The sequence below is a fragment of the Nerophis lumbriciformis genome, linkage group LG22, assembly GCF_033978685.3.
Source record: "Nerophis lumbriciformis linkage group LG22, RoL_Nlum_v2.1, whole genome shotgun sequence".
In the NCBI taxonomy this organism is placed as follows: domain Eukaryota; kingdom Metazoa; phylum Chordata; class Actinopteri; order Syngnathiformes; family Syngnathidae; genus Nerophis; species Nerophis lumbriciformis.
Window position 1 is genome coordinate 27,572,085 of NC_084569.2, and position 27,874 is coordinate 27,599,958.

Below are 27,874 nucleotides of genomic sequence, written 5' to 3' on the forward strand. Positions count from 1 at the left end.
AATACACTGTACATTATATACCTCAGCTAACTAAACTATGGAAATGTATAATATAATTCATATAGCAATACGGTCTCACTGCACAGCAGGCCAGCAGTTAGCTGAGTCCGCAATCCATGGTGAGGCACAACGCAGTGACGTGCCTCAACTGGCTGCTGATCACCACACCGTCTCTTCTCAGTATTTGAACGGCAGATGTGAAAATTCAGCGATTTTAAATAAAAATAATCTAAAACGGGTGAAGTTAAATGGAAAATAACTTTATAGTATAATCACTGGATACATATAACAATTTAATAAAAAAAAATTATTTTTACATTTTTTTTCTTTCCATGATGAGGCAGGTGAGGCGGGGCTTCACCTGCCTCTAGTGACTGCACGTCACTGATATATATATATATATATATATATATATATATATATATATATATATATATATGTGTGTGTGTGTGTGTGTGTGTGTGTGTGTGTGTGTGTGTGTGTGTGTGTGTGTTTTACATTCTACTATAATTCCTTTATTGAATTAACAATCTCCTGGCCCTGTATTGTACTGTTTTTGTACTTATTACTTATTCATTATCCTTGTTATTATTTAATGTTTTCGGATATTTGTAAATGTTGAACTTTATAAATAAATTGATAATCATCAGATTAAAATAAATTAAAAAAAAGTTTTGAGGTTCAATACTAAAAGTGGAGAGGTTTTTGTTATGTTTAGATTTTATTTAGTTTGAATACATATTTGATATGTGGATATTAATATAGTCTGTAACCTAAGTACTCTGTGATCACGGCACGGCTAAAAAGGGTTTGTCTATTATAACAATATCACTAATCACGACATGTAAATGGAGTACTGTCGGCAGTTTTAGATGTTTTTCGAGGGTATTATGGCTACAGTAGAGTATTGCCATTAGCTAAATTGTTAGCCACCTTGTATATGCCGTATTTTACGAATTAGAATGCATAAAAAAAGAATAACATGTGTTTTTGTCATATGAATGATAGGCAAAATTCCCCAAAAAGTGCAGATCCCCTTTAACGTTTTGTGCCTTTTTTATTTTGTGAACTGACTTCAAGTGAAGTATGTACTTGACACATTTCCCGTCACCAACAACAATGCGTTTAATGATGTTGATTCCTGTCGTACAAAAGGGAACATTGGTACATGTTTTGCAAGGAACACATATTTGCAAAAGACAAGGTTTCCATCTAGGGTCGGTACAGGGCTGCCAACTTTTGAAATAGAAATAACGGAGACATTGTTGGCAGATCCAAACCTGGTTGTGCCTTTTTTATTTATGTGAAACATTTTATTATACTATCACTTCAGCAAATATTTGTTATTGTTCCTTATAGGGGGTTTTTAAACTCACATAAGTTCAGACACCAGAAGCTAAAACAGATAACCAAGCTGAGGCGTTGACATTTCACAAACTAATTGTAATTATCTCTATAATAAGAGACAGCATGCACCCATTTTCAGTTGAAGAAGGGACATATATAGTAGGTGTGGGTTAGCTTTTGCCTCATTCCTGTGAGAATTCGTGTGACAGAAGCATTAAGGAGAGGGGTTTGGTTAATTGATCCATGCAGGTGAGCAGACAATACTGTATCACAGGGGTGTGAAGTGTCCAAACTTTTGGACTTGAGTGCCGCATTGGGCTCAAAAATTTGGTCGAGGGGAAAAAGTCGACTACATATTCATATATATATATATATATATATATATATATATATATATATATATATATATATATATCATACATATAAGACCAGTGCTCAGAAAATCTGCAGAGACTCCTCCCACCCCCACCCAGGACTGTTTTCACTGGTGGACTCTAGAAAGAGGTTCCGCAGCCTCCGTAGCAGAACCTCCAGGTTCTGTAACAGCTTCTTCCCTCAGGCCATAAGACTCTTGAATGCATCATAATAATCCCCTCCATTCCCCCCAAAAACAGATTGACTCGCTGGAATATAAAGACAATATAACATACATCCATAAACGTGGATGCATATGCAAAAGTGCAATATATTTATCTGTACAGTAATCTATTTATTTATATCTGCACCTTATTGCTCTTTTATACTGCACTACAACGAGCTAATGCAACAAAATGTCATTCTTATCTGTACTGTAAAGTTCAAATTTGAATGACAATAAAAAGGAATTCTAAGTCTAAGTCATACATACAGTACAGGCCAAACGTTTGGACACACCTTCCCATTGCAATGCGTTTTCTTTATTTTCATGACTATTTACATTGTAGATTGTCACTGAAGGCATCAAAACTATGACACCTGTGAAGTGAAAACCCTTTCAGGTGAATACCTCTTGAAGCTCATCGAGAGAATGCCAAGAGTGTGCAAAAGAGTAATCAGAGCAAAGGGTGGCTATTTTGAAGAAACTTGAATATAAAACATGTTTTCAGTTATTTCACCTTTTTTTGTTAAGTACATAACTCCACATGTGTTCATTCATAGTTTTGATGCCTTCAGTGACAATCTACAATGTAAATAGTCATGAAAAGTACGAAAATACATTGAATGAGAAGGTGTGTGCAAACTTTTGGCCTGTACTGTACATACATACATACATACACACATGTCCATATATATATATATATATATATATATATATATATATATAGGCATGACGTTAAAGTGCATCCGGCAGTGGAGGCTCCTCTATGGAGTCTTGGGGCACTAGTAGGTTAACCCCTTTACTAATGTTACCCCAGGTAGACCTTGGCAAAGGCCTAGTACCTGACTGCCCCCTAGCCAGGGATACGGTGAAGACCTCAACGGCGGAGCAGGCGGAAGACAGTAGATTTAAGAACTACCACAACGGCTGCGATGGCGGAAGAAGGCTGCAGCAGAAAAGGGTCCCCAGTCGTCTTGGACTCCATGCCACTGGACCCTGACCCGATTCGGTCAAGGATCGTGTGGTGACTGTCAGTGCACCAGTCTCCCCACGTAAAACAAAGTCACGCACAGGCATCCTCCATAAAAGGATACACCCCTACCAGGAGGATCGTCATACTCGTTCGAGTGACCGCCGATGATATATATACATATATATATATATATATACACTATATTGCCAAAAGTATTTGGCCACCCATCCAAATGATGAGAATCAGGTGTCCTAATCACTTGGCCTGGCCACAGGTGTATAAAATCAAGCACTTAGGCATGGAGACTGTTTCTACAAACATTTGTGAAAGAATGGGCCGCTCTCAGTGATTTCTAGCGTGGAACTGTCATAGGATGCCACCTGTGCAACAAATCCAGTCGTGAAATTTCCTCGCTCCTACATATTACAAAGTCACCGTTATTATAAGAAAAGTGAAGCGTTTGGGAACAACAGCAAGTCAGCCACGAAGTGGTAGGCCACGTAAACTGACAGAGAGGGGTCAGCGGATGCTGAAGCGCATAGTGCAAAGACTTTCTGCACAGTCAGTTGCTACATAGCTCCAAACTTCATGTGACCTTCCAATTAGCCCACGTACAGTATGCAGAGAGCTTCATGGAATGGGTTTCCATGGCCGAGCAGCTGCATCTAAGCCATACATCACCAAGTCCAATGCAAAGCGTCGGATGCAGTGGTGTAAAGCACGTCGCCACTGGACTCTAGAGCAGTGGAGACGCCTTCTCTGGAGTGATGGATCACGCTTTTCCATCTGGCAATCTGATGACGAGTCTGGGTTTGGAGGTTGCCAGGAGAACGCTACATTTTAGACTACATTGTGCCGAGCGTGAAATTTGATGCAGGAGGAATTATGATGTGGGATTGTTTTTCAGGAGTTGGGCTTGTCCTCCTTAGTTCCAGTGAAAGGAACTTTGAATGCTCCAGGATACCAAAACATTTTGGACAATTCCATGGGATGGCACTTCAAGTTCATTTGTGAGTAAAGGCAGGTGGCCAAATACTTTTGGAAATATAGTGTATATATACACATATGGGGCGGCATGGCGTAGCGGGTAGAGCGGCCGTGCCAGAAACTTGAGGGTTGCAGGTTCACTCCCCGCCTCTTACCATCCAAATCGCTGCCGTTGTGTCCTTGGGCAGGACACTTCACCCTTGCCCCCAGTGCCGCTTACACTGGTGAATGAATGATGAATGATGGGTGGTAGTTGGAGGGGCCGTAAGCGCAAACTGGCAGCCACACTTCCGTCAGTCTACCCCAGGGCAGCTGTGGCTACAAATGTAGCTTACCACCACCAGGTGTGAATGAATGATGGATTCTCACTTCTCTGTGAAGCGCTTTGAGTGTCTAGAAAAGCGCTATATAAATCTAATCCATCCATCCATCCATTTTTTACCGCTTATTCCCTTTGGGGTCGCGGGGGGTGCTGGAGCCTAATCCATTATTATTATTTATATATTTATATATAATGTGTACACACACATTATATTAATATAATGGATGTATAATTAATAATTAATATAATTGGATATTAAGAGTATGTTAAGGTTAGACTCCTACCTTGTTTACTTACGCAACAACCTCCTTAAAGTTTTGTAATCAATCAGAAATACCAAGCAGCTAAAATGCACCAAACATGGATAAGTGTGGAGAGTGTTTTGCATTTTTTTTCCATCATGCTTTGTAATGGATTTAAATGGGTGTAATTTAGATTTTTTTAATGGCGCATGGAAGTTGTTGTTTTTTTTTTAATAAAATCCACAAAGTTCAGTGAAAAGGTTGTGTTATGTGAGCTGACAGTTTGTGTTGGTTGGATTTTTTTTTGCACCATGACTAGGGAAGGTTCTTTGCATTGGGTCATTCAGACCATAATTAAAGGTCTTTGAACTGAAGTACTTATGTGTCCACTGGATGACGAAAATATGTCTGCATTAAAATGGTCAGACTATTAAAATGAACGCAATCTCCCTGCCGTTAAGATTCCTTATAAAACTCAGTGCGTGTCACGGTCCAGATTGAAGACGTTGACGGGCCGCATTTGGATTGTCAACCGTAGTTTGGACACTCCAGCTGTATCATATCTTTCTCTTTTGGACTTATGAGGTCGGTACTGCATTCTGAGAGTCAGGTCGGGCTTATACCGCCACGGGTAAGATGTACCCCCGTGCTACCTGCCGCATTCGGGCAGATGGGGCCCATCGAGGAGAAGGAAATCTCCAATCTCAAAACCACCGCTGCCTTGCGGTCAACCCACTGGAGGGTAAGGCAAAGGGAGTAAACCCCGACAGAAAATCAGGAGCTGGAGTCCTGAAGGCGGTTTGACGTTGTAGCGTCATTCCGGCAACTCCTGCGGCATCACTGGTGCCAAGTTGTATCGACACTCGTCGCTCCCGTGGGTCCACCAGCCATGCGGAGAAGGGGGGCTTGCTGCCTGGACAACAGATTGCCCTCCATAGTTCAATGCCCAGGCCGTGTAGATCCACTGGAGAGTTCCACTGGAGAGGTCACTCCAGCAGATACCGGTTCTAAGCCCATTCGATTGGCGAAAGAAACGGGTGCCAGGGGCTATCTCGCAGTGAGACCCACCCCCCTTTTTGGATATACCTCATCGTCTCCCGAGACGGAAGGATGCCGACGACGACGACTACATTCTTTACTCACACCTTAAATGTGGGATGAGGCAAAAAGGAACCCAGACCTACTGTACCTTTGCTTCTAAATACAGGACAATTCTGTTTTTCAAGGGACGCTTGGCAACCTTTGCTCGGTAACATGAGAACGTTCTTCTTTAGCTTCTTTGCTGTTTTCAGCCATATTTCACTATACTCTATTGCATTGCCCCACTGTGCAACATATACAAAACTAAAGCAAGGGCAATCATTTATTCTTTGGCAGATCAAGTGGCTAACATCTAGAGCTTTGGCGACAAAATGAAGGATCAGTTGGTGAGGAACCAGTGATCTTAATGGTTTGTCTGGATTTGTACGTGCTGGAGGTATAGAGACCTGGATGGTGTCACACGTATAAACACTAATATATTAAAAACAATCACAAGTCAAGTTTTATTCCTGACGACATGGCGGCTCCGGCTTGTGCCAGGTAGTTTGGGAACGCAGCGTCAGCTCCAGCTGTGTCCGCACGCTGCTCTCCAGGCATAGTGGGAGGAAAGTGCTGCGGTTTACTATCAACCATACCTTGCTGCTTCAAGTATCCTTGGCGACAAAACAGCGGCGGCTTCCGGTGTGTGAGGGATAAGCGGAAACAAGATTCTATATTTGGGGGGAAAAAACAGTCAGTAACTTTGAAGCTCTGTCATTTAAAGGGGAACTGCACTTTTTTTTTATTTTAACAATCATTCACAATATGAGAGACAAGAAAATTAAACGTTTTTTTTTTTTTTTTTGCATTCTAACATGTAAAAATAGTCTCGTTCGTAATGGCGACTAGCAATGCAGCTAACCTGAGGAATCAGTTCTACCTCTAAATCACTTTAAAAATGCATTCACAAACCCTCAACAATACTTAATTTACGTTCTGTAACCTGTATAATAACCAAACTGTAGTAACATTGTTATTGGAAGAGTGAACGCTGAGGAACTCTTTTTCTAGCGTAGTAACACATCAGCATGCTTCGGACCAAAATACGGTAAATATTGTACATATTACATAATGTTATGAAGGTGTCTATTACTACATTATATATATACTTGCAGTGTGTATATTGTACATATTACATATTGTTATGAAGGTGTCTGTTACTACATTATATATATACTTGCAGTGTGTATATTGAACATATTACATATTGTTATGAAGGTGTCTGTTACTACATTATAAATATACTTGCAGTGTGTATATTGTACATATTACATATTGTTATGAAGGTGTATGTTACTACATTATATATATACACTTACAGTGTGTATATTGAACGTATTACATATTGTTATGAAGGTGTCTGTTACTACATTATAGATATACTTGCAGTGTGTATTTAAAACATTGATGGAGGGTTTTGAAGTTGTTTTAGAGGCTTTGAAGGCTACAACGACGACTTCCAAAGGTTTTTTTCATCATCTTTAATACTCTAAAAAAAGACGTCTATTCTTGTCTCTCATAATGAAACTCCAAAAAAAAGTGTGGTTCCCATTTAACAAACAACACCCCTTGAACGTAAAAACAATTAACTGGACTGGACTTCCCAGGGTGTTTTTACCTGCATAGAAGGCTCTGAGGTCAGTGTGGACACAGTGTTCTAGGAATCGCCGCAAAGGCTGAATGTGAGATATGGGACCATCCCACTCAGTGAGGAAGTCCTCAACCATGTGATGAATTGCCTTCGGCCTTGGCAAAGGCCACCCGTGGGGACGATGCTTCATCTCTTCCTCTATCATACAATCATTTCAGTCAACTTCCGCACACATTTTGCTACTTTAAACCCCAAGTCTTACTCACCAGTAGGAAGCATGTCGTAGTAGTACAAAACTGGGTGCAAAAAGTTGGATTTCCAAGCTTTGGTCCAATCTGTTACCGCCCGGCCTCCTCCCAGATAGTCGATCTTCTTCTTCCCGTACTGCATCACTAGAACCAACAGTCCATGTCCGGACACCTCGTGGCCCGAGAGAGAAGAGAACTGAGGCAAGGCCTGGAGTGGGAACTCCTCCACATATTGGCAGTGAGATCTTTAAGTGGGGAAAACGTGTTTACAAAGGAAAGAATGCACAATAATGAATTACCAGGACCTAGCAGGTAACAACAGTGAGTGAAATAAGTTCCCTTACACGTAAATCCCTAACATTCTGTCCAGTCAAGATTGCTCAGTGAGAGTATGGTTGTTTGACTTCACTATGTGCAGTGTTTACACTTTCCACAGGACTGCAATTTATTTGCGGTGGTGCATGTCAATGTAATTTAAATAGATAGGAGATAGGAATACCATTGTGGTCGAGGTCGAGTCGCAAGGGCAGCAACCTAAGTAGAGAAGCCCAGAATTCCCTCTCCCCAGCCACTTCGTCCCACTTGATCCCAATGCTTTCCCAGGCCAGATGGGAGACACAAGTGTCCTTGGGCTTCCCCGTGGCCTCCGACGTGCCCTAAACTCACCCTATCTTTAAAGCCCCGCCACCCGACGATGAAAACTAATTTCAAATGCTTGTACCCATGATCTTGTCCTATCATGACCATAGGTGAGGATAGGAACATAAATTGACCAGTAAATTACATTTTTTGTCTTCCAACTCAGCTTCTTTTTCACCACGACGGACCGATACAGGGTTCGCATCACTGCAGATGCCGCACCGATCCGCCCGTCAATTTCACGACCCACTCTTCCCTCACTCGTGAACAAGACCCCGAGGTACTTGAACTCCTCCACTCGAGGCAGGATCTCGTCAACTACCCGAAGATGGCACTCCACCCTTTTCCGGGCGAGAACCATGGTCTTGGACTTAAAGGTGCTGATTTTTATCCCAGTTGCTTCTGATCCAGTGAGAGCTGAAGATCCTGGCCTGATAAAACAATCAGGACCACATCGTCTGCAAAAAGCAGAGACCCAAACCAGATCCCCTCAACGCCCTGACTGCGCCAAGAAATTTTGTCCATAAATGTTGTAAACAGAATCGGTGACAAAGAGCAGTCCTGGCAGAGTCCAACCCTCATTGGATAGGGGTCCGACTAAATGCCGGCAATGCGGACCAAGCTCTGACACTGATCATGGAGGGGCGGGCCGCCACAATCAGGAAGTCCGATACCACATACTCTCTGAGCACTCCCCACAAGACTTCTTGAGGGACACGGTCGAATGTCTTCTCCAAGTCTACAAAGCACATGTAGACTGGTTGGGCAAACTCCCATGCACCCTCAAGGAACCTGCTGACAGTATAGAGCTGGTCCACAGTTCCACGGCCAGAACGAAAACCCCACTGCTCCTCCTGAATCAGAGGTTCGACTCTCCGGCGTAGCCTCCACTCCAGTACACCTGAATCGACCTTATCGGTAAGGCTGAAGAGTGTGATCCCATGACAGTTGGAATACACACTTCGGTTCTTAAAGAGAGACACTACATTTATTTTTAGTCTCTCAGCTGACAAGCGGCAAGCATCTAATTATGAGCCACTCCGATAAGTCAATAATAATCACCTCCATTATGAACTACATTTCTTAGTCTCTTAAGTATCATTAAGTATCACTGGAAGACAATGCTAAACATGTTACACACTGAGAGCAAGCCAGGAGCAGGCATGCTAATAGCTAAGCCAGTTTGAAGCAACACCAACAAATAGGTGCTTAATAGACTTCAAGAAGTACGTGTGCCTCACAATACGAAGGTCCTGGGTTCGATTCTGGGTTCGGGATCTTTCTGTGTGGAGATTGCATGTTCTCCCCGTGACTGCGTGGGTTCCCTCCGGGTTCTCCGGCTTCCTCCCACCTCCACAGACATGCACCTGGGGATCGGTTGATTGGCAACACTAAATTGGCCCTAGTATGTGAATGTGAGTGTGAATGTTGTCTGTCTATTTGTGTTGGCCCTGCGATGAGGTGGCGACTTGTCCAGGATGTACCCCGCCTTCCGCACATGTGCAGCTGGGATAGGCTCCAATACCCCGCGCGACTCCAACAGGGACAAGCGGTAAAAAATGGATGGATGGATGGAAGTGTAGATGCAACCTCGTTACAGCAGAAAGTAAGCAGCTATTAACAAGAAATTAACAAGATAAGAGTCTAGAGAGAGGATACTATTACAACTGTTGGTGTGTCAGTATTGTCATAGTCAGTACTTGACACATACGAGACGGGCGGATCGATCCATAAATTGTTGGTGTCAATACCAAGGGGAGTATGAGTATATGATTGATACCAAGGTCGAAATTATCTTTTTCTCAAAAATCCTCTTTTTAAAGTTCAGGGAATAATTCCCTGAACACAAGAGGACTTTGAGGGCAAAAACCAAATGGTTTAAATGAGTAGTAGCTTGTAGTTTTTGCTTTTGTTTATTTATTGTGTACTATTGACTTTGATTTGCTCAACAATTGTATGTAATAGAATAGAATAAGGAACTAAATATTGTGCTGATATTGTTAAATAGCACTCTCAATAAATAAATAAACAAATTTGCCAACCTTAATCATGGATGATTGGTTTTGGAATCAACGGCATAAAACCTTAACATTAGTGATGGTGAACGTGATTTTTTTTTTTTTACTGACTCGGGTGCCTATGAGTCACTCACCGAAGTGAATCGATTCACTTGATTCACTTATCATAAAGTGCATGCGCAAAAGCTCACACTTGGCTGGTGACGAGATTCACTTGATTCACTCGGCACTAAGGTTGTCCCGATACCAATATTTAGGTACCGGTACCAAAATGTATTTCGATACTTTGATACTTTTGTAAATAAAGGGGACCACAAAAAAATTGCATTATTGGATTTATTTTAACAAAAAATCTTAGGGTACATTACACGGCGAGGCGCAGTGCGAGAGTGGCCGTGCGCAACCCGAGGGTCCCTGGTTCAATCACCACCTAGTACCAACCTCGTCATGTCCGTTGTGTCCTGAGCAAGACACTTCACCCTTGCTCCTGATGGCTGCTGGTTAGCGCCTTGCATGGCAGCTCCCGCCATCAGTGTGTGAATGTGTGTGTGAATGGCTAAATGTGGAAGTAGTGTCAAAGCGCTTTGAGTACCTTGAAGGTAGAAAAGCGCTATACAAGTACAACCCATTTATCATTTATTTTATATGTTTCTTATTGCAGTTTTTTCTTTAAATAAAATAGTGAACGTACTAGACAACGTGTCTTTTATTAGTAAGTAAACAAACAAAGGCTCCTAATTAGTCTGCTGACGTATGCAGTAACATATTGTGTCATTTATCATTGTATTATTTTGTCAACATTATTAAGGACAAGCTGTAAAAATTGATTATTAATCTACTTGTTCATTTACTGTTAATATCTGCTTATTTTCTGTTTCAACATGCTCTATCTACACTTCTGTTAAAATATAATAATCACTTATTCTTCTATTGTTTGAACTTTACATTTATTTTGGATGATACCACAAATTTAGGTATTGATCCGATACCAAGTAGTTACAGGATCATACATTAGTCATATTGAAAGTCCTCATGTGTCCAGGGACATATTTCCTGAGTTTATAAACATAATATGAAGTTTTTTTAAACGAAAAAAGATTTTGTGATAATAACAAATATCGATGTAATCATAGTAGTATCGACTAGATACGCTATTGTACTTGGTATCAGTACAGTGGATGCTAGGTGTAGATCCACCCATGGCATTTGTTTACAATCAGGCGCGCTAGTTTTTGTTCGCAGTGACGCCGGTAAGAAACGTACTTTATTTGTCGCCATGGAGGCAAAGATTAGTGAAAACACTGCCAACTGTGGATGGATGTTAGCAGCTAACTAGCTAGCCATGTCTTAAAGCACCTCTTCCTGAGGGCTTTTCGGTGTTACAACTTCACCTTTAATCTTAGGTTTTAAGACAAAATGCGTCCATTCTCTCTTTTCTGTCTACACACAGTGTCTGCTTGTAAATACTCCGTGTGTGTGCGCTGCCGAACATGCTCCTCTGCTCGTACAACCAGCAATGTCATGACCTGACGACGACGCCCCGTTATGACCGTTGGGAACCGGTATTTTTCAAACAGAGTATAGTACCGTTTTTGATTCGTTAGTACCGCGATATTATACTGGTACCGGTATACTGTACAACCCTACTCAACACAGAGGAAAAGAACCATCCGGATTGTTATAGGCGCAAAGTTGAAAAGCCAGCATCTGTGATGGCATGGGGGTGTATTAGTGCCCAAAATATGGGTAACTTACACATCTGTGAAGGCGCCATTAATGCTGAAGGGTACATACAGCTTTTGGAGCAACATATGTTGCCATCCTAGCAACGTTACCATGGACGCCCCTGCTTATTTCAGCAAGACAATGCCAAGCCACGTGTTACATCAACGTGGCTTCATAGTAAAAGAGTGCGGGTACTAGACTGGCCTGCCTGTAGTCCAGACCTGTCTCCCATTGAAAATGTGTGGCGCATTATGAAGCCTAAAATACCACAACGGAGACCCCCGGACTGTTGAACAACTTGAGCTATACATCAAGCAAGAATGGGAAATAATTCTACCTGAAAAGCCTAAAAAATGTGTCTCCTCAGTTCCCAAACGTTTACTGAGTGTTGTTAAAAGGAAAGGCCATGTAACACAGTGGTGAACATGCCCTTTCCCAACTACTTTGGCACGTGTTGCAGCCATGAAATTCTAAGTTAATTATTATTTGCAAAAAAAAATAAAGTTTATGGGTTTGAACATCAAATATCTTGTCTTTGTAGTGCATTCAACTGAATATGGGTTGAAAATGATTTGCAAATCATTGTATTCCGTTTATATTTACATCTAACACAATTTCCCAACTCATATGGAAACGGGGTTTGTACATCCACAGTCGTAAGAGTTGACAGCGTTGTAGTTTTTACCAACCACTTATGTCTCGCTCTCTGCCTGTGCCTGATCCCGTGCAACTAATAACAATATTCATGCTAATTGAATGAGATCGCTATATTGCTAACGTGGAATAAATACAAGTCTATCATATGTGACAGCAGAACTATAACTGTAACTATAACTGTAACTATAACAGAGTACTACAGCCTCACAAAGACATTAATTCATTTTTCAGTGATTCCTTCTTGACTCGCCGACATCTTGAGGTCCCGCCCCCAAGGACCAGTTGAGCATTCAGCGACAAACAATGATTTAGTGGGACCCATCGTTCACTTCGTAGTTCGTTCACTCAGTATCTGGGATTCGGTGAGTCGTGGATCAAGCACCCGCCAAACTGTGACACAGCCAGTGATTTAGCTCGGGCAGGAAGTGGAAAAGAGAGTTGATTTGAGGCCAGAAACATATTGCTTGCTGTTTCTATGGGGCTAATACATTTATAAAAACACCAACAAGGGAATAATTACATGGTTTATTTACTTAATTCACTGGCGTGTATGATGATTCAGTAAAAAAAAATTGCCGGTTTTGAACGATTCGTTGATGACTACTTCACATGCCTCACAAATTCAGATTCAGTAACCCTCTTTGCAACTGGCTACTTGACTTCCTCACAGACAGACCCCAACCTGTGAGAGTGGGCAACCACACCTCCAGTGCCATCTCCCTGAGCACCAGCTCCCCCCAGGGCTGCGTCCTGAGTCCGCTGCTGTTCACGTTGATGACTCATGACTGCTGCGCCAGGTCCACTACTAACCACATTGTGAAGTATGCGGACGACACGACAGTAGTGGGCCTCATCCGTGACAACCAAGACATGGACTACAGGGAGGAGGTGAGACATCTGGTTGACTGGTGCGGAACCAACAACCTGGTCCTGAATGTCAACAAGACCAAGGAGATCATCGTTGACTTCAGGAAGCACCAGTCCAGCCACGCTCCACTCTTCATCAACGGCACAGCGGTGGAGATAGTAAGCAGCACCAAGTTCCTGGGGGTGCATATAACTGACAATATAACCTGGTCCCACACACCGGAGCTCTTGTAAAAAGAGCTCAGCAGCGCATGCACTTTTTGCGTCGGATGAAAAGAGCACAGCTCCCTTCCCCCATTCTACAGAGGCACTATAGAGAGCCTGCTGACCAACAGCATCTCTGTCTGGACTGGAGCCTGCAATGCTTCAGACTGGAAGTCTCTCCAGAGAGTAATGAGGACGGCGGAAAAGATCATCAGGACTCCTCCTCCTCCTATGCAGGAGATCGCAAAAAGCCGCTGCCTGACCAGGGCTCAGAAAATCTGCAAAGACTCCTCCCACCCCCACCAGGGACTGTTTTCACTGCTGTACTCTAGAAAGAGGTTCCGCAGCCTCCGAAGAAGAACCTCCAGGTTCTGTAACAGCTTCTTCCCTCAGGCCGTAAGACTCTTGAACGCATCATAATTAAATTAAATTATCCCCTCAACTCCCCCCAAAATGGAATTAAAAAGACAATATAACATACATCCATAAACGTGGACGCATGTGGAAAAAGTGCAATATATTTATCTGTACAGTAATCTATTTATTTATTTATATATATGTATATATATTTATTTATTTTATATATATATTTTATTTATATATATTTATTATTTATACATGCACCTTATTGCTTTTTTATCCTGCACTACCATGAGCTTATGAAACGAAATTTCGTTCTTATCTGTGCTGTAAAGTTCAAATTTGAATGACAATAAAAAGGAAGTCTAAGTCTAAGTCTAAATACACCGTTGGCATTGGCCATCAGACATGTTTGCAGAAAGAATAAACAACTTACCCTCTCAACAATATCACGTCTCCAAGCATCTCGAACATCTGGTAGGGCCCGGAGGCCTCGCCCACCCGCTTCAGAACTGCAGACAGCAGCTGCGTTGTCAACAGCTGAGTTGATGGCCACGGTGCTCTATGGTAACGGTGTTCAAGCACACGATGTACAGCTCGCACTAGGACACAAACAGTAGTCATTAAATGCCACTATTGCAGTCAGACCATACAGTTGGCAAATATAAAGCGTTAGTAGCCTTTTGAATAGGACTCAAATGGCAAATGTTTACCTGTGTAGCGAAATCCATGGACAAAACCACCAGCTGACGAGCGGTAGTCTCTGGAGTGAGCGGCAGCTCCAATTACAAACAAACCAGGGGTGTCAGAACCTTCGTACCAGGCGTTCACCCTTGGCAACCTCCCTCTTGCATTTTCACTCTTAGGTGGGCAGCTGGAACTGGTGGGGATATTTTTTGTACATAACAACAAAAGTGAATAGACTATTTAGTTAATAGGCAATACACAGATATTGACAATAGCCACGTGTACATGGACAACATTTATTTAATCTGATTATAATTCGGATTATAATGTTCCTGAGTATATGGACCCTGGGAAAAAATGATCCGATTATGACGTGCATTTTCATGCATCACACCTTAAATCGGAATACTTTACTTTGACATGCGCAGAACCTAACATAAACGGTCTGGTATTGTTTGTGCTATGGCGCCATCTTTTGGACGAGTTCTATCACTGCAGGTGCTGAAGAAGCAGAAGACTTCCACTGTAAACAAACATGGATTTGTGCCTTTCTGCTTTTACGACCTTATCACAATATTTATCAATAATTTTTCCTTGTGTTTACTACTTTTGTTTTACCTCTCTTTTTGAAAAGGAGCTGTTCTGTACTTTTTTATTTTGCGATATGTGTAAGTTGTCTGAGGCTAACAGTTAGCACTTGGAGGAGCTGTAATGTCGTGAATAAAACAGCTCGTTATCACGACAACTGGATACCTTCTTTTATTGTTACATCGACACTTGACACTCCAGACCATACTTGTGTTTTTGTTAGTCTGGTTTTAAAGCAACAAAGTCAACAGTATATAACGTTACTTCTGTGCATGTTGAACAGGGGGAGATAGAGGCAAGACAATCGCTTCATTCCGAGACTGTTACATTTAGTCCCACCTCTACAACCAAAGTACATCTGACATCAAAGACATGTGCAGTAAAGATAATTTTAACACAAATTTTGAAAGATGTGTATTCATGCGCTACAAATCGAATGACTATCGGCATAAACCCCCCGTCTCTATTGCAATGAAATTTTGATCCGAACGTGTGTGATCGGGTCAGAATATTCCGAATGGAGTGTTTACATGAAGCATTTTTGTTCCGGTTAGGCTTTTAATCTGATTAAATGTGTCCATGTGCACATAGCTATGTTCACAATATATACCACCAGGCACAATGATTACTACCTAAAGTAATGCTGACAATCCATCCATCCATCCATTTTCTACCGCTTGTCCCTTGTTTGGGGGTCGCCGGGGGTGCTGGAGCCTATCTCAGCTGCATTCAGGCGGTGGGTACACCCTGGACAAGTTGCTACCTCATCGCAGGGCCAACACAGATAGACAGACAACATTCACACTCACATTCACACACTAGGGACCATTTAGTGTTGCCAATCAAACTATCCCCAGGTGCATGTCTTCGGAGGTGGGAGGAAGCCGGAGTACCCGGAGGGAACCCATGCAGTCACGGGGAGAACATGCAAACGCCACACAGAAAGATCCCAAGCCCAGGATCGAACTCAGAACCTTCGTATTGTGAGGCACACGCACTAACCCCGCTGACAATGTTTGCACTTATTTCAAATTTCAGGACCTAAAAATTATGTCTTCAGGTAAAATCCCCCAAAATAAGCACAGTAGTGATTTTAGGCTTGACTTTCAGCACATTTTGGAACGCCCATTTTTAGCTCCAAAATGTGGGCGGGGCCTGCATCAGCCTGCTGACATTACCTACAGAAGACTGGTGGCAATTTCATATTGCCCAGTTCTCTATGTTGATAGCATCTTCATCCCGAATCATGTTATTTTTCCACGCATATATTGAAGGAATGATCAAATATATCTGCCAGATATACTGTTGCAGCTTGCAGCTATACAACTAATGAAGGACTCAGCCTGCGTACATTTCCAAATGATGAGGAAAGTATTTGACTGAGGCGGACCGTGCGAGAGGAGTGTAATGTACAGCCATCATTTTAATGATTCTGATTTTGAAGAAGTGTTTCGGTCTGAGTTTGGATAGAAAAATTGTTAAAGACTCAAACTAAACGCGATCCCAAAAATCAGGAGCATCCTCGACAAGAGCAAAACTGAGTCAGAACCTGCAGGAAAATGGAGAAAGAAGAGCAGAAGTGGTGCTCAAAAACTACAGAAAAAGGAGGTAAGACGCTAGTATTATATTTAGCATCCTCTTCTACTGATGTTTTCCTCAAGAGCATGAGGACACACAGGCTATGGTGTCTATGGAAGAGCAGGGAAGTCCAGAAATGGCGATTCTTCAAAAAAATGTTTGCTCATATTTTGTAAGAATCGTGGATCAGGGTGACAAAAAAAATGCATTGAAGTGATCAAAATAATATTTTTCCATGCTCCAGTTCTGTAGATGACAACACACCAGGGGAGGGCAACATATTGAGTCTGGCGATGGAAAGAGGGATGTTCCAAGTACACCCCTACACATTACTCAAAAACTCATTGATATTATGGAAAATGACAGCCAGATTTATTTTCAGGAGCCAAAAATACCAAATGGAAAATTGTTAGTGACATTTCGGTCCTCTGGACGCTATGGGTCCTTTAAGGCAGTGTTTTCGAACCACATTGTTGGGCTGCGAGCACCTTCTAAAGGGCCGCCCAAAAATATATGTTCCTCAGCTGTGGTCCGTATGGTACTCAGCTGTGATACCCTTTTCCACCACTTGTGGCAATAATGACAATATCAATCAAACCAAAGAAGTCTGGAGCTAAAGTCACGGAGAAGTTTAAGCACAAAAATTATAACTAAAGTGGTGAAGCTGTATTTTCATTTGCACTTTAATCTTATTGACAGTTTATTTAAGAAACATACTGTATAAATCATTATTATTTGTTAATAACTTAGTAAGAATGTATTTATTTTAGTACTGCGTAATTGTATTTTTCATCAGTTTTTATTAGCAATTTTTCTAATCAGCCTGACCTAAGCCTAAGGTTTATGTGTTAAATAAATATTAATCTTTGTGATTAACACATGCTTTCATATCACTTGACAAGGTTGTAAAGTATAAGCAGGTTATATGTAATTGTTAAATATGATTTAAATTCAAGAGTAAGATGACTAATTCCGTGTTCATATTTGAGTGGGACCCGGGCCCCTCTGTAGTGGAAAAACAAGGTTAAGAACCTCTGCTTTAAGGTATTCCTACACAAATGATAAATCTGATGGACTCCACAGCTGAAAGTAAAAGCTGTACCTGTCAAATACGCTGAAGTTGAATCGGAAGCCAAGGCATCGAATCACACGGTCATAGGGCTTGCGCAGGGAGAAGTTGTCGATGTGATGTCCAAGCAGCTCCTCCGCTGTCACATCCGAGCTGTTCTTTTCGGACTGCCGTTGTACGTACTTATTTATGGTCACATACAATTGTCCCTTCTCCTCTTTGCCAGCTTTTGTGCTGGACTTCTTCCTGCTTTGGTCCTTTTGTTGGACGATCACTATTCGCTCCAGGCTGGCTTCTACCAACCCATCAAGGGACTTCAGCTGGTAGGTGTCTATCAGCTCGTTATTCACAGCCCTGAAAACACGAACAAAAGTTCAAGTTATGCTGCAATATGACCAGAATCAATGTAAAACTGTTCATTTAAAAAAAAAAAAAAAAAAAACACTCTTTTTGTCTAAATGTAAAATTATAATTGTTTGTCATGACTCAAGCTCGTAGCATATTTTCAACAAATAAATTCCACACCATATACAGTTAAGACCACAATTATCATACCAGGGGTGTCAAACTAATTTTTATTGAGGGCCACATCGTAAGTAAGCCACATGTAACAATGAATATATATAAATATAAACACATAACAGCATGTTGTCACAATGTGCAAAGGCAAATGTTTTTGAATATTATATTTTTTTACACAATGGTGGATAACTTGCCTTGAGATTGTAAGTCAAGATGAGAAGCAGATATTTAAAATGCTCGGAACATTGGATAATATTAAAGCATAGACCAGGGGTGCCTACACTTTTTCAGCACAGCAGGCGAGCTACTTTTTAAATGACCAAGTCGAGGTGATCTACCTCACATATACACACACACACACACGCGCACACACACGCACACACACATATATATATATATACATATATATATATATATATGTTGTATATATATATATATATATATATATATATATATATATATATATATAAATATATATATATATATATATATGATGTATATGTATAATGTATATATATATATTATGTATATATATATAATGTACATATATACATATACATACATATATAATATATATATACATACATATATATATATATACACACACATATATATATATATATATATATATGTATGTATATGTATATATATATACATATATATACACACACATATATACATATATGTATATATATATACACATATACATATATGTATATGTATATACACACATATATACATACACATATACATATATGTATATATATACATATACATACATATATATATTTATATGTATGTATATATATACATATACATATATGTATATATTTATATATATATATGTATGTATATATATATATATATATACATATATATATACATATATGTGTATATATATATATATATATATATATATATATATATATATATATATATATATATATATATATATATATATATATATATATATATATATATATATATATATGTCTTAATAAGGTTATCCAAAAAACAGTGCTCGATACCGTAGTAGAGCGCAATATATCTATGTGTGGGGAAAAAAATCACAAGACTACTTCATCTCTACAGGCCTGTTTCATGAGGGGTTCCCTCAATCATCAGGAGATGATGATTGCGGGAACCCCTCATGAAACAGGCTTGTAGAGATGAAGTAGTCTTGTGATTTTTTTCCCCACACATACATACATACATACATACATACATACATATATATATATATATATATATATATATATATATATATATATGTATGTATATATATATATATATATAGATACATATATATACATACATATATGTATATATATATATATATATATATATGTATGTATATATATATATATATATATATATATATATACATACATATATGTATATATACACTAGAGATGCGCGGATAGGCAATTATTTCATCCGCAACCGCATCAGAAAGTCGTCAACCATCCGCCATCCACCCGTTTCTAACATTTAATCAGAACCGCACCCGCCCGCACCCGCCCGTTGTTATATATCTAATATAGACGATGCAAGGCATTAGTGAGGTTATAAAGCTTTTGCCTGTTAAAGAAAGGAGACTGATCCAATGCAGCACAGACATTCGCGTGCCACGCTGTCACGGCCTAGACGCACACCAGTGCGCAATCATATGGGAGCCGCGCTGAGCGCACCTCCAAGCGCGTCTCGCTGCCGGCGACGGCCGGGTATGGGCCCCACCCCTTTCGTGAGCGCACTGCGCGCGGAGTGACCCCTGTTACGAGCCCCCGGCCACGGGGGTGGCGGGCAGGTAAGCTGCTTACCTGCTGCGCGTGACGCCGGCCGCGGCGAAGGCGGACGAGGCGGGGTGTCGGTGCGGTGGGCGCGGTGGTGACCCTGGACGTGTGTCGGGCCCTTCTCGCTGATCGCCTCAGCTACGGCTCCCGGTGGGGCCCTCTCGGGGGAAAAGGCCTCGGCGTCCCTTCTCCGCTCCGTAAAAGTGTCCATCTCTTTTTCTTTTTTTTTCTGTTGTGGCATATGCAGCAGGTGCCTGCTCGTTTTTCGTATGTGGGTAACAACATTTAACTATGTATATATATTTCCGAATTGGTTTAACTGCCACCCGCCTGAATCCATTTAAAATCTAATTTTTTTTTTTTCAACCGCCCGACCCGACCCGCGGATAAAATCTAATTCTTTTTAATTTCATCCGCCCGATCCGCGGATAATCCGCGGACTCCGCGGACTCCGCGGTTGTGCCCGCAAACCGCGCATCTCTAATATACACACACACACACACACACACATACACATATATATATATATATATATATATATATATATATATATATATATATATATATATAGATATATATATATATATATATGTCTTAATAAGGTTATCCAAAAAATAGTGCTCGATACCGTAGTAGAGCGCAATATATGTATGTGTGGGGAAAAAAATCACAAGACTACTTCATCTCTACAGGCCTGTTTCATGAGGGGTTCCCTCAATCATCAGGAGATGATGATTGAGGGAACCCCTCATGAAACAGGCCTGTAGAGATGAAGTAGTCTTGTGATTTTTTTCCCCACACATACATACATACATACATACATATACATATATATATATATATATATATATATATATATATATATATATATATATATATATATATATATATATATATATATATATATATATACATAATTTACAAGTATGTATTTTTCCGTTTTTGTTCACATGTTAAAAGTGTACAAAATAAAAGCATGATTAACCATATAGATTCCTTTCTTTCATGAAGACAAGAATATAAGTTGGTGTATTACCTGATTCTGATGACTTGCATTGATTGGAATCAGACAGTAGTGATGATAACTTCCACATTTTCAAATGGAGGAGAAAAAAAAGTCCTCCTTTCTGTCCAGCATCATGCCAACCAACCACATACAAGTGGTTGGTTTTTGCAATCTTATTTGTCCAGCTTACATACTCCTTTTTATACACTTTACAAGAAATATATTGGCTGCAAACTCCGTAGCTTGCTAGCTTGTTTGCGCTAGCTTTCTGAGACTCTTATTTTGTTAGCGCAGGCAGGATGGAGCAGGGCTTTTATTTTGAAGATAGGAACTGTGTAGTCGGTCTTTAGAGTTTTGACGGAGTCAAAAAGTGTTTCTCGCCTTTCTGTCGGTCATTTTTTCTTAATAATGATCTGGCAGCAGCCAGTGTCATCTCACAAGACCCTCAGGTGCCGTGAATCTCAATCAACTGACGAAAGTGACGTCACAGTGAAGATCTGTGATCGCTAATTTTTAGGACTATTTTTCAATGCCTGGCTGGCGATGGACTGACACACCCTCCACCATCGACCGGTAGCTCGCCATCGACGTATTGGGCACTTCTGGCCTAAATAATACAAATATTTGTATTATTCCAGATTATTATCAGTCAATACTCAAAACTCAAGGAATCGGAAATGTATCGGTACACTTCGACTACATACTATATGAAATAAAGTCATATCCTAGTTTATAATGGGAATCATATAGGATTAATTGAAATGACCGTCGTCCTACCTGAGATCTCCAACGTAATGAGTTTGCCAGGCCAGGCGAACAGGACTGCGACTGACCATGTGGACCCGGCTAGCTTTCCCCAAGATGCTCTGCGCCGTCTCAAAAGCAGAGTTCCCCTTGCCCAGAATCAGCACAGCCTGGTCCGTGTATTCCTCAGGGTTAGTGGAGATGGATTCATAGCCCTCAACCAGGTCGGAACCCACAAATTCTGCCTCCTGAGGAACCCAGAGACCGGTCGCCACCAGAAGAACGCTGAGGGCCACAGAGCACAATGTGACATGATGTTTACGTGCACGTGAGGTGGAGCAGGATAACAGAATCACCCGCAAGTGTAGTCCTTTCCAAGTTGGTCGGTTAGCACGTAAATCCTGCTCGTCAACGACGTCACGGCCCTGATCCTTCCGATATCCACACCGTATGTGACCCTCAGACCCAGCTCCCTCTCAAACATGGCCAGGTAGAGCGGGAAGGCATCGGCCGGCGGGTAAAAGTCCCGGCTCACTCGCCGGAACAGGAGATCCAGCTTGTCGCTCAGCAAGGAATTCCAATCATGGCGGAGGTTGAACTCCCTGTTCTGCCGTCCGGTGTGGATCTTATTGATGCTGATGAGCTTCCTGTGCCTGGGATATCTACACGTGCCAAACACACAGGGGGAGTGTGCTTCAACACAACAAGAACTTTCTATACCTGCTAAATGATATCAATGTGATCAACCGTAGAGTTATATTGTGACAATACATTTTGATGATATACTTTATGCAGGTCCTGAACGTAATGTAGCGTCTTTGCTAGCGACGTAGCAGCTAATAGGGCTGTGAATATTTGGGCACCACACGATTCGATTCGTGAAGTTAACGATTTGATTCAGAATCGATTCAAAACGATTTTCGATTCAAAATCAATACTTGTTAATAACATTGGGTGCCAGTTCTATGACTGACTACATTCCTCCATAAAATAGATAAACAGCTCTGACAAGATTTCTATATTATTCAAAAGAAAACTTTTTTTATTTATTAAAATTGTATTAAATTCAAATACAAATAAGGCAACAAGAGAAGTATCCAACATTTCTCTTTTCTAAAGTAAATATGTACAGCAGAGTGGATGGACAGGACAGGTTAAAAAAAAGTATTATTTTTTTTAATCAATTTTTTTTTTAATCGATTAAGAATCGTTACAAATACAAATCGCAATTCATTTGAAAATCGATTTATTTATTGTTTCACCCTTAGCAGCTAACTAATTTTTTCCTCCATGGCAGCAAACACACTAAGTTTGTTGCATGTATTATTATCACTGGAGGACGAGGAATTGTTACATATGCTACATGGGCGACGTGGCTCAGTTGGTAGGGCGGCCGGGCCAGCAACTTGAGGATTGCAGATTCGATCCCCGATTACGCCATCTTAGTCAGTGCAGTTGTGTCCTTGGGCAAAACACTTTACCCACCTGCTCCCAGTGCCACCCACACTGCTTTAAATGTAACTCAAATATGTAGATAATGAATTTGACTATGTAAAGCACTTTGAGTCGCTATATAAATATAATTCACTTCACTTACACTACACCATAGGAGGATACAATAAGCCATGCTAACCGCCTAGAGCCTTTAAATGCAAACACGGGTGGGCGGATCGATACAAATTCTGACAGTAACAATACCGAGTATAGTATCAATATATGGTCGATACTACAGTGTTTAGATCGATATTTGTATTATTATAATACAACCGGAAATGGTGCAATATGTTAACCGCATACTTCAGCAGCCAAATTCTATCGTTCTATTGTCATTCATTTGCCGAATAACATATTGTGATATACTGTACCGGTATATACCAAGGGTGTCAAACTCATTTTAGCTCAGGGGCCGCATGGAGGAAAATCTATTTACAAGTGGTAAAATCATGGCATGAGAACTTAAAAATTAAGACAACTTCAGGTTGTTTTCTTTGGCCAAAAATAGAACAAGCACATTATGAAAATGTACAAATAATCCTCTGGACAAAACACTTCAAGTTTGTTGAAAATTCTGAGGAAATTGTCTAAGCTTCAAAAACACAATGAGCTCAGACTTGGTCTCAGTGTATCTACAAAGCCAGGATTAAACTAAGTCACAGACTCTCTGGGATTGAACAAAAAACACAACATGTAAACTCTTCGGGGTATCAAATACCTCCTTAGTCATGTCCACGTATCAATCTAGTGCTGACTCAACAAACCGTAAGAAACGGAGGTAAAAACTTTTCAAAAGGGTTAAGTTCACTTTTCTCGTGTTTGACAGAGACATTTTGGGGCAACGAGGGTGCCAAATAACCATGTGTTCGAAGCAGAAGACATAAAACGGCAGGTTTTAAGTTTCATGTGGGTCGAGGAGGAGGAGCCAGTCACCCTTTACTGTGTACCCCTTGCTTGGCCCCGGTATACACCGTTTGCTTGCCTAACAGAATTGCTATTGTGACATCCAGTGGACACATTTAGAACAGCAGTTTCTTTCGTTAAAAAAAAAAAAGCAGCTAATTTTTATACTCAGCAAACTCATCACGCGGGCCGGAAAAAAACTGTTTGCGGGCCGTACGTTTGACACCCCTGTTATTTACTGTAGTTATCGCAGGAGTCTGTGGTATAGACTTTGATGTCGTATCGCCCATCCCTACCACCTACTTGTGAAAGAAGCTGCCTGGTCCAGAGTTCCTCTCCAAGATGATGTAGTCTCGTTTAGCCTTGGAGAGGAAGTACCCCATTTGCAGCCCTGCAGGTCCAGCTCCAAGGACGCAGTAGTCATGACGGCGGGTGCCATTGTCGTCTCCAAGGCATGATGGGGTCAGGCCAGTCAGGATGAAAACGATCAAACATGGAAGGCGGGAATCCATAACTTGCTGTAACAGAACAATACAAGTGTTTGATTAATAGAATTCTGCAGCACACATGTTGACATCAGGCTGATAAAACAGACACTTTTTCAACAATGAATGATCATAATATGTATTTAATTCCCAGCATGCATGGGAATGTGGGCCATCATTATAACTAACATCTCAGCATTGAATTATTAGGACATACAACGGGGCAGTTTGATTATAAAGCGGTACAAAGTGGGGAAAATGTGCAAAGAGGCCACAGGAGACAAGGCACCAGAATCCCCAACCCTCCTCGAGCTCCCTAGCCGATGTTATGTCACTCTGTGGCGGACACAGTCACTGCCGTCGCCCGCTGAACCAGAAGAACCGAGTGTTAGTTAAAACCAGACAGACAGCGACATACATTACCTTCTACGACGACGGCTCCCTTGAAGGCGACATCTGTGGTGTGGAGAGAAGCAACTCCGCTGACATTTTCTACATGTTTTCTGTGTTTTGGTCCGAAGAGATCGAGGAATGTGGGAGAATATGTTCGCTTGAAGATGTATTAGCCCCGCCCACTCTCTGTCCACTGGTTGTCGCCCCGCCCAAAGAGGCGTGGCTACAGGATAAAACAACCTGTTTTTGATTCGAAAAATATAAATAAAAAAGATTTTTAAAAACTGTGTTTGATTTTGCTTGACAATTCAAGACGTGTATAATGTACGGAGACATTAAATGAAAGCTTTAAACATGTACTTGTTAATAAATGTCCAAACTTTATTTTTAGAACTGTGTTCTATTTTAAGTGCAACTAGTTAGTGCTGTCATAGATCACATTAACCCGTTATTTCACATTAAAACGGTTTATCTCGTTGTTTTCCTTTTTTCCAATATCCAGTCAAATGTGTGATTTTTTTTATTTATTTTAATTGTTTTTATTATATATACTTTACTATTATCTAATGCAGGGCCGGCCCGTGGCATAGGCCGTATAGGCAAATGCTAAGGGCGCCGTCCATCAGGGGGCGCCACGCCAGTGCCACAAATGTTGGAGAAAAAAAAAAAAGAAAAAAAAAAGTTGGTATTATTATTTCTAAATACAAAAAATAATCCCACGTTAATTAAAATGCAAAGTAAAGCCTATTTAATAGAAATATTATTTGTTACAACATTACGCCCCCCCTCCCCCGCACGGTGCGCCCCCTCCCTTCCCGTATCATGACTCTTTTTGGACGTCACCACATCAAAAAATCAACACAAGATGTCAAAACGGTCAAAACTGTCAGGTGCCCAGGGAAGAAAAAAGAGAAAAGAAGAGGAGTAGAAACGAGAAAAGACAGAGTTAGCAGGTAGGTAACGTTAGCCTACATGAAATTATTTGTCTGTTACAGAATGTGATAGTAACCTGGCTTTTTAGCATTAAGCTAATGTTACATGATTCGGCAATTGCTAATCAATAAATAGCTAGTTCTGTTTTAACGTCGGGTTAATATTGTGGAGGGGGCTAAATTGTTATGGAAAATAATAATGTAACGTTAGGTAATTACAGTACTCACCTTACATTCCTCAGGGACATTTGTATTAGATCTTTTAAGCAGGTGTTTTTTGTTTACATTGTTATTGCCTTCTGGTTAGCTAATGTTTGCCCTGTAGGTAATAGTCACTTGTCCACCCCTTTATATATTAGGTATAGTTGTAAGTAAAAAAAAAAAAAAAAAAGGTCAAAGACAAAGCTATTCGGTTTCTTGTGAGTATATACACTTCACTGCCGATGTGGGGGGGGCGCCACCTAAAATCTTGCCTAGGGCGCCAGATTGGTTAGGGCCGGGCCTGATCTAATGTTCCGAGCATTTTTTTTTGTTATCAAAAATAGACTCTTAAATATCTGCTTCTCATCTGGACTTACAATTTCAAGGCAAGTTATCCACCATTGTGTAAAAAAATATAATAATCAAAAACATTTGCGTTTGCACATTGTGTAAAAATGCTGTTATATGTTTATATTTATATATATATTCATAGTTAAATGGGGCTTACTTACAATGTGGCCCTCAATAAAAAAAAATATAATAAGTTAATGAAAAATCCGGGTTATTTTCCCATTATGATCAAAGATCTCTTTTAAAACCTGAACTACTACGTTTGTGCACAGAGTCTCTTAAATGAGCAAAATATAGAGAACAATCCTTCCCGCGTGTCTGTCTTCATGTATACGCAGAATATATGGTGATTATGAGAAAGCCCGGAGTACTGAGAGGAAATGCAAATATAATCATTAAGCACACGCAATGTGATTAATCGAGACTGAAAGTGTTCTGCGGCTACGGTTTTGCGTCTATATTTAGCACTTCTGGAAAGTTCCTGCAAACTGGCACAGTTACAGTGCATCCGAAAGGTACTTTTTCCACATTTAACTCAGTTACAGGCTTGTTCCAAAATGGAATGAGTTAAAACTTTTGTCCTCAAAATTCTACAGACAATACCCAATAATAACAATGCGAAAAGTTTTTTTTTTTTAATTTAAAGTTAAAGTTAAATTACCACTGATAGTCACACACACACTCGGTTTAATGAAATTATCCTCTGCATTTGACCCATCCCCTTGTTCCACCCCCTGGGAGGTGAAGGGAGCAGTGAGCAGCAGCGGTGACCGCACTCAGGAATCATTTTGTTGATTTAACCACCAATTCCAACCCTTGATGCTAAGTGCCAAGCAGGGAGGTAATGGGTCCCATTTTTATAGTCTTTGGTATGACTCAGCCGGGGTTTGAAAACATATATAGCAACTGTATTAAAAAAATTCAGACCCTTTGCTCAATACTTAGTTGATGCACCTTTGGCAGCAATCACAGCCTCAACTATTTTTTGAATACGATGCCACAAGATTGGCACACCTATCTTTGGGACATTTGGCCGATTCCTCTTTGCAGTACCTCTCGAGCTGTATCACGTTGAACGGGAAACGTTGGTTTTCATCCAGGATGTCTCTTGTGGAATTATGGTCGACAAGTACAAAAATGGTGCAAAAACATTGAATCGTTAGAGCTTTTTGATTAAATCAGATGTCCGAACAACGGCCCGCCGACGTCTTCAATTTGGCCAGCGACACGTCATGAGTTTTAAGAAGGAATCATGCCCACAGAAGGATTGCATTTATTTTAATTAAAAAAT

At 40.7% G+C, this 27,874-nt stretch overlaps 1 protein-coding gene across 1 annotated transcript; it reads right to left on the bottom strand.

Moving 5' to 3' along the window:
- Positions 1-1,100: 1,100 nt before the first annotated feature.
- Positions 1,101-25,263, bottom strand: foxred2 (FAD-dependent oxidoreductase domain containing 2). The gene is made up of 10 exons (XM_061973516.2): positions 25,130-25,263; positions 24,525-24,739; positions 22,181-22,486; positions 21,858-22,109; positions 17,793-18,113; positions 14,551-14,717; positions 14,274-14,439; positions 7,386-7,612; positions 7,147-7,317; positions 1,101-6,199 (listed from the first exon to the last, which is right to left on the bottom strand). The coding sequence occupies exons 2-10, from the start codon at positions 24,731-24,733 to the stop codon at positions 5,979-5,981; spliced, it is 2,040 nt and encodes a 679-aa protein (XP_061829500.1). The 5' UTR covers positions 24,734-24,739; positions 25,130-25,263; the 3' UTR covers positions 1,101-5,978.
- Positions 25,264-27,874: the final 2,611 nt, after the last annotated feature.

Bases quoted from the DNA above. Each gene is read 5' to 3' on its own strand.
- foxred2 (XM_061973516.2), bottom strand. From the start codon at position 24,733: ATGGATTCCCGCCTTCCATGTTTGATCGTTTTCATCCTGACTGGCCTG. The intron at 22,487-24,524 runs GTAGGTGGTAGG...TGGCACGTGTAG, and splicing joins CCAGGCAGCTTCTTTCACAA to ATATCCCAGGCACAGGAAGC. The intron at 6,200-7,146 runs GTAAAAACACCC...CCCCAAATATAG, and splicing joins CCTCAGAGCCTTCTATGCAG to AATCTTGTTTCCGCTTATCC.